Consider the following 7,774-nt stretch of genomic DNA (forward strand, 5'->3'; position numbering starts at 1 on the left):
TGTAAGTATTGGAATCTCTGCTTTTTTTTCCAGTATAAACCCGTAGGCATATTATATTAATTCAAAAAGGTCTAAACATATTACATTGTCATATAAGAAATATCTAAAAGAAATAAGATAGCAAACTACTTAAAAAGCATAAAGTGACCTAATTTAAAAAAAACAAATACACCTAAAACTATCCGTCCCTTATAAATTGTAAAATGCAAAAAGTTGGAGGATCCATTTGTAAACTTCTCCTTGTGTTCCTGACAACTCCTCCTCTTATCAGCAAGTGCAAATGACGCCCCTATGTCATCTCTGTGCTCTTGATTTGTTACCAGTGAGTGGTGTAGCTCGTTTGTATGCCAATCAATTGGACAAGTATTGATACAGTGAAAGAAAAACTTGATTAATTTGCATGCCCTCAGTGAAGATCAGTAGTACCTGCAATGCTCTTACCAGTTTCCTCCTCTTATACTCAGAAGCCTTGCTTGTTATTCAAATAGAGAGATCTTGATTGGTTACTAAAAAAACCGCACATCTAGCTCTGACCTAGAAAACTAAAACAAATTATTATACTTCTAGTTCTAGATAAATTAAAATAAAAAAAACTCCTATTTTGTTGAATTATTACCCACTAGGAATTCATGACTTGTCCATCTTATTCACACCTCCAAACCCGTTCCTAAAGCATCAATATTGGTGGAGAAACCTGCATTTCAAATGTACAAAAATAATTTAGTTTTGTGGGCTGGAGGCTTGTAATCCTATCTCTTTTAATTTTGCTAAATCAAGGCAATTCATGTACATAGTACAAAAAAAAAATGCAATTCAGTACTCGATTTTAATAGAAAAAAAATGGGGCTTATATACCAGTTTTCTATTTGATCAAAATAGTAATGATAGAGCCAAGTAGTAATTTGATTGTTGGTACAGATGAAACCAAAACTAGAATTTCAATTCAAGTTAGAGGCATATAAAACTAGAATTTCAATTTCATCTATCTTTATTTAATGTGGTACACTGTACCGGTTCATGTTGGTTGGTACAGAAACATTCATAGTAAGGTTTTACGATTGAGTGGTTTAAGAGCACGGGTACAAGTCTCAATCAGAAATTAACTATATTACCGGTTCATGTTGAGGGAGAGACTTACCGAGTGAGGGAGAGGAAGCCCGAGGAGACGGAGTGAAGGAAGGAGAGGAAGCCCGAGAGACGGGCGATGGAGAGAGGCAAGCGGAGGGGAGAGGCGCCCCTGGTGCCGTGCGGAGGAGAGAGTCGCCCCTGGTGCGGAGGAGAGAGTCGCTAATCTGATAAATCTGCTAAGCTCCGTGCTTAGGTTTAGGAACTGACAGAGCTAAGTATTTCACATAATCTGCTAGCAGGGGTATTTTGGTCTATATTATAATTTGTTGATTTTTCAGAATAATTTAAATACAAAATATGAATTTAGAGTATAATGGTGGCAATTAACTTAATTTAACAACTTTGGGGTGACAAATAAATAATTTCAAGTTTTGAGGTGGCAAATAACTAATTTCTAAGTTTTGGAGTGGCAAATAAATTTTTTTCCCTATTTTAATTCACACAATTGCCAAAACTCTTTAATATTAGAATATAATTTCTCGTGATTTTTCTGAACTTAATAAAAAAATTATCAAGTAGTATATAAATCTGCTATAATATATCTGTATGACCTCTGAAATAACTAAATTGTGTTTCGAGAAAAATGACTAACATGTCATGTGAGAAAATATTCAAGTGACCTCCCAAAAGATTAACCCAACTTGAAAAAGACCTCCTGCAGTCCTGCGGTGCATCATATCGTAGTACAACACCGTCCGATCCATTCATGTGTAGGAGCACGAATTTAACAAATGCGACGATAGATGATGTCGATGCGGATCCAATGTTGAAACCTCAAGCAACAAATGCTTTACTAACGCCAAAAACGTAAAGATCTTAACAGTGTAATTTTGGCTTCATGCAGTGCACGAATGATATACAGCGCTGTTTCGATTCTATAGTTCGTGCACTGCATGAAGCTAAAACTATTCTGTTACAATCTTTACCCCGGCCGGCTCTGTAGTGTTCACACTTCACAGGGACCCGGATCAAAGAAACTTGGAAAGCAAAGAAAGAAAATAAAAATTAAGGAAACTAGGGTTGCAATTTATATTCTCATTTTCTCCGCTGAGCATTCTAACTTTTGTTCTCGCCCGAAGAGAGAAAAATGGTGAGAGGATCTTTGAAAAAGCTCGTTAGCGGATGTCTCTCGCTTGCCGGGAAATGGCAGCAGCAGCAGGTCCGCCGCCTCAACATCCACGAGTACCAGGTTATCTTCGCTCAAGCTCTCTCTTTTCTCTCGTTTTCTATAAACCTTTTCTCCGATCCGATCAGATTATTGAACAATTAGAAAGATAAATGAAACGGATGTGATAACTGGACCTGATTTGGTACACCTCGGCAGAGAGCTTGTAGTAATTTAGATGCAATATTTTAGTTCCAGTTTCTTTGCGATTGATGGTAAATAATCAAATTCCAGAAATGCATCATCTTATTTTCATTTGGCCATCTGGTTCATCCAATACCCAAAATTGACTAGAAAAGCAATCATGTTGGTGTAGTATTAGAGTTTCATCCTTTTATTTTGTAACATTTGCACAATTGATAGGCAGCAAACAAGCCAGTCTCAAGTGGCTTGTTATTTTGGCATCATGAACAGAGCATTGTGCTCACACTTGGTGTGAAGTTTCAAGCTTGGTTGGTTTCAGCTTGCCACATTCTCCTTTTCAATGCTCACACATGATTACACACTTGATGATCCTGTGACATTGAACTGCGATGCTTGTTGCTTGTTTACAGTATGTAAGTAAGGCTCAAACTTAGATGCCTGGCAGCCTCGTATGAGCTTGAACAGCATGTAATGCAAGCTCAATTTGAGCCAATATGAGTGCACTCGGCTTAATTTGACATCAGTACTCAATATTAATTCGAGCTTTTCAGATCAGTTAATATTTAGCTCAAATTTCAAATGGGTGACCTCCTTTTGAGTCAAAAGGAGCGCAACCTAAAATTTCAGCCCTAATTAATAAGCCATTAAGCAAGAAAACACACTTTGGAAAAGGTTCATCTCTTTTTTTTGCTGTATTTCTGAGCAGCGTTATGTATTTAGTACTGTGCCTCCTGTTGACTAGAACATGTCATTGTATAATTCAGATATCTATCAAATGAATCAACATTACCACTACAAAATCATAGGTCTGTTCAACTTTCTTCACATCATGGTCACTTGTCGAGGAAAACTTCCTTGAAGGAGGTGTTTACGTAAAATGTATGGAATGCCACAAACCCCTTTTTCATTAGTATTTTAATATCCAAAGCCAAACAAAGTCGAACTGTTAATCTCATTCTTCTTCATGAAGGAGGTGTTTACGTGAAATTCCATACATTTTGTGTTTGTTTTGGACAAAGATCAAGAGCCCTGACAACAAATGCACTAAAATGTATTTACTGCAGTTAACTTGATCTGTTCATTTTATGAATTGTTGATCTTCTATGAAACCAGCTCAAAAAATTATTAAAATTGACAAAGGGCACAATCCTGGCAAGGAACGATTCAGATTTAGATTTTTAAAATAAATTAGAAAAGAGGTACTGGCAACTTGCAGCACCAAAATGTGGTGGTGCTGGAACTCTCTTAGTAATTTACTACACTTGAAGGAAAGGGTCTTGGAAGCATAGAAAGTATTTTAGTAATCATACATAAGACTAATTTTTTTGCTGTCAGGGAGCTGAATTGATGGGCAAGTATGGAATTAATGTCCCCAGAGGAGTTGCAGCGGGCTCTCTTCCCGAGGTGAAAGATGCCATTCAAAAAGTTTTCCCAAATGAAAGCGAGGTAATCTTTCTATACACTTCATTATATCAATAATCTTAGTCAAAGGTACTGTCCTAGAATGTGCTATCATTGGTTTTCTTGTGCTATTTCTGTTTGGTGGCAATATTCTAATTCAGAAACTAATTGAGGTGTTATTTAAAAAAAATCTATAAAGGGAAGCTATTTGATGTTTTTTGCAATTAAAATTTGGCCAATCACTCAGTTCCAATTACAATAAGTAGACAAACTTTATAGGTGGAGCAGTACTATCATGTATTATACTGGGTCAGATGATATTACTTCAATTTTGATGTTGTATTATTGTATATGAATCTGCTGCAAGATGACCATTGTTTTCAGTGATGTGCAATATCTCAAAATTGGAAAAATCTAAAATAACTCAACTGTTCTTTGCCACATGATCAGGTTGTTGTAAAAAGTCAAATCCTTGCTGGTGGAAGAGGATTAGGTACTTTCAAAAGTGGTCTGAAGGGTGGAGTTCATATTGTTAAAAAAGAGGAGGTTGAAGACATTGCCGGTACTGTGCTGATCTTTAATATTTATGTTCACTTTTGCCCTCCAGAGTTGCATAAATTGGTTTCTCCTGCTAGTTAAAATTGTCTTATGTTTCTGTAACATTCAACAATTGACTGAACTTTAGATTACGCTTCTTAGTTGCTATTTTATTCAAGGCTGCACTGTACTTCCTATATCGATCAATTTGTGTTTGCACATTCAATTATGAAGGATGCTCTCGTACATCTCATGATGATTTGTGATGTAAAGTTATGAGCCAAATAAGATTCGTAATTAAGTGATTTTTTGATGCTCACTTCTAGGATCCTCACTAATTGATTTTTAGCTATCACAAGTGCTTCAAGTGATTTTATGTGTAAATATTTTAATTATGAAAAACAATACTGGACTTTTTTTGTCTTTATGTAGTTCTAACTTGGCATTTGATTATACAGGTAAGATGCTAGGTCAAATTCTTGTCACGAAGCAGACTGGCCCGCAAGGAAAGGTTGTCAGCAAGGTAAAAAGATTTCTATGTACTTTTAAAATACTAATGATCCTTTTTAACAGTTTGCAAAAGAATTTAGTTGACCAGTTTAACAATTCAAGATAAAACTTTACTTTATATTTTGAAAAAGAATGTTATGACCTAGTTAATTTTTTTTTTCTGATGAGTTTGCCGGTATTAAGATTAGAGATTGGAATTCTTTAATTTTCTGTTCTTTCTCCATCCATAATCTGTTTCTCTTTTGTTTGTTCATTTCAGGTCTACTTATGTGAGAAGCTATCACTTGTCAATGAGATGTACTTCTCTATCATACTTGACAGGAAGACTGCTGGACCTGTATATTTTTTGCTTCCTCCTCTCAGCCGTTACTTTTTTAATGTGTTTAATGAAGAACAACGGGATTGTTTTTGAATACACCTTATAGCAAATAAGATCCAACATTTCTCATATTCATAACTAACAGAACTATCATACTTACATGATGGAAATACTCCACTGAGTTTGTGCAATTGAAACTCCACCCAAGTCTTGAACATTTTTCATTTACCTGTAACGATGGCTCTTTTGGTTTCCTTTATATCTTAAGGCCTGTGATTTGCTAAGCCAAAGTGAACTAATCAAGTGTACATTATCCAACTGCTGATCCAACATTTCTCAGTAAAGCCTCAGTAGGATGCATATTCTCCTGCTTAATGACTAATTTACCAAATAGGTACTATTTCCAAAAACCAGAAAATGTTTTGTGGGAGTTGCATATAATTAATGCTGAATTGTGTTATCACCTCAATTAATCATTCTTTCTCTATTTTTCTTTATCTTAGTTGATCATCGCGTGCAGTAAAGGTGGGACCAGCATTGAAGACCTTGCTGAGCAGTACCCTGACATGATCATCAAGGTTACCAACTCCTTTTCTCAGATATTTTTTCTAAGATTTCCAACGACTTTACCAATCGATATAAGTAACATCCTAACTCGAACATCATCCAAATTATAAATTCTAGGTGCCTATTAATGTTTTCAAAGGAATCACCGATGAAGATGCGGCCAAGGTTGTTGATGGGTTGGCACCAAAAGGAGCTGACAGAAGCTCCTGCATTGAGCAAGTGAAGAAGCTTTATGAGCTGTTTCGCAAAAGTGACTGCACTATGTTAGAGGTGTGATATTCTTTGTTGCAGTGAATACTTGTGCCCGGTCTTAGTGCTTTGAGATTATTTTACATGGGCATTGAAATTGTTGTTATCAGATCAACCCACTTGCTGAGACAGCTGATAAAGTGTTGGTGGCAGCCGATGCAAAGCTGAACTTTGATGATAATGCAGCATTTAGGCAAAAGGAAATTTTCGCTATGCGTGACACTTCCCAGGAAGACCCTAGAGAGGTCAGTTATTTCAACTTTTTTCCGGGTCTTCCTTTCTTAGACCTGCTAAATTGACAGTTTGAATATATCCTTAATAACACAATTCTCTTTATACAATTAATTTCTAACTTATAATTATGATAAAAAATTTAATCTGCCCAAGTTGTAGACAATTTTAGAGAGAATGAACATATGCCCTCATCTAGTGTCTTATAGTCATGTATCTTGTGTATTTACTACTTACTAGTGTCAATTTGTCAGAATCTAGTGGAAGAAAATTTATAAGGGATATATATTGAGGTATTTTTTTTTCTTTATAGAAATGACATTTATGAGGCCCATTTGGTTTTCTTGTTCCTTGTCAGGTTGCTGCAGCAAAAGCAGATTTGAACTATATTGGTTTGGACGGAGAAATAGGTTGCATGGTTAATGGTGCAGGATTGGCTATGGCTACCATGGATATTATTAAATTGCATGGTGGGACCCCAGCTAACTTCCTTGATGTTGGAGGCAATGCATCCGAAGGACAGGTATACTCCATATATTCCTTCTATCAATGCTTTTGTGCCCAAATTTGAACAAAGAGCACAAGAAATGGGAAGAACTAATTTTTTTGCTGCGTCATGCTGTTTAGGTTGTGGAGGCATTCAAAATATTGACATCAGATGACAGAGTGAAGGCTATTCTGGTAAACATTTTTGGAGGCATCATGAAGTGTGATGTCATCGCCAGTGGGATTGTCAATGCTGCCAAACAGGTCTGTTCAACTTTAAGGAGCATCATGCAAAGGACGTTGAACTTCTACTAAGAACTGACATTTGATTTGAATTTTTTTAAGGTTTCATTGAAAGTGCCAGTGGTCGTCCGTTTGGAGGGAACCAATGTTGATCAGGGAAAAAGAATTCTCAAGGTAACATATGCTTTGACATTTTTTTGACATCTCATTTGCACCGAGCAATGTACCATAATTAAATTCTCCAAGTAATACAGTACTGCCTATTTCCTTAGGGTGTTGCCTTCATTTTTGACCTCAATTTACATCAATATCTACAGTATATACGTTTTTAATAAAATCTATCATACATGGTAAAGAAAAGGATGCAGCTGTCTTTTTCTTTCTTGGGACCTGTAGTAACCTTAATAATTATTTTGGTATCTTTAGGAGAGTGGGATGACTCTAATTACTGCCGAAGATTTGGATGATGCAGCAGAGAAAGCTGTGAAAGCCATTAAAACATAAATTAATATTTCATGATTTCTTCCAGTCTTTTATCTGAGGTTCAGGTTTTCTGAAATTTTGAAAAGTGACGTGTTAAAATAAAAAAAGTAATCCAGAACCACTTGGGCAAACCCTTTATTGAGAGAGATCCCTGTGGTTGAGGTTTTGGGTTTTCATATTCAAAGATCTAGTTCAGCAGTTTTTGTGGCAATTCATTTGCTAATATTTGAACTGTTGAATAGCTTTTAGTTTCCTTTACCTTGTTTAACTTATTTTTTTTGTTCAATGGGGCAATTATTTGGACACCTAGC

General features: G+C 35.9%; 1 protein-coding gene and 1 long non-coding RNA gene across 3 annotated transcripts; one reads left to right on the plus strand and one right to left on the minus strand.

Annotated features, from left to right (window-relative positions):
- Positions 1 to 1,305, minus strand: LOC144567727 (uncharacterized). Of its 2 annotated transcripts, none has more exons than XR_013515489.1 (3): positions 1,139 to 1,305; positions 617 to 694; positions 1 to 534 (listed from the first exon to the last, which is right to left on the minus strand). It is a non-coding gene; the product is annotated as an uncharacterized LOC144567727 (long non-coding RNA). The 2 variants fall into 2 exon arrangements; XR_013515490.1 differs by having other exon boundaries at positions 1 to 542.
- Positions 1,306 to 2,051: 746 nt separating this feature from the next.
- LOC144567362 (ATP citrate lyase (ACL) family protein) lies at positions 2,052 to 7,774 on the plus strand. Its single transcript, XM_078317486.1, has 12 exons — positions 2,052 to 2,317; positions 3,773 to 3,883; positions 4,289 to 4,400; positions 4,834 to 4,898; positions 5,145 to 5,222; positions 5,708 to 5,782; positions 5,889 to 6,041; positions 6,131 to 6,265; positions 6,610 to 6,774; positions 6,879 to 7,001; positions 7,083 to 7,154; positions 7,407 to 7,774. Exons 1-12 carry the CDS (start codon positions 2,216 to 2,218, stop codon positions 7,482 to 7,484), a joined length of 1,269 nt encoding a protein of 422 aa, XP_078173612.1. The 5' UTR covers positions 2,052 to 2,215; the 3' UTR covers positions 7,485 to 7,774.

Source organism: Carex rostrata, chromosome 16 (assembly GCF_964058835.1).
Source record: "Carex rostrata chromosome 16, lpCarRost1.2, whole genome shotgun sequence".
Taxonomy (NCBI): domain Eukaryota; kingdom Viridiplantae; phylum Streptophyta; class Magnoliopsida; order Poales; family Cyperaceae; genus Carex; species Carex rostrata.

Coding starts and splice junctions, on each gene's coding strand:
- LOC144567362 (XM_078317486.1), top strand. CDS start 2,216: ATGGTGAGAGGATCTTTGAAAAAGCTCGTTAGCGGATGTCTCTCGCTT. Junction 3,884..4,288: donor TTTTCCCAAATGAAAGCGAG/GTAATCTTTCTA, acceptor CCACATGATCAG/GTTGTTGTAAAAAGTCAAAT. Junction 7,002..7,082: donor TTGTCAATGCTGCCAAACAG/GTCTGTTCAACT, acceptor AATTTTTTTAAG/GTTTCATTGAAAGTGCCAGT.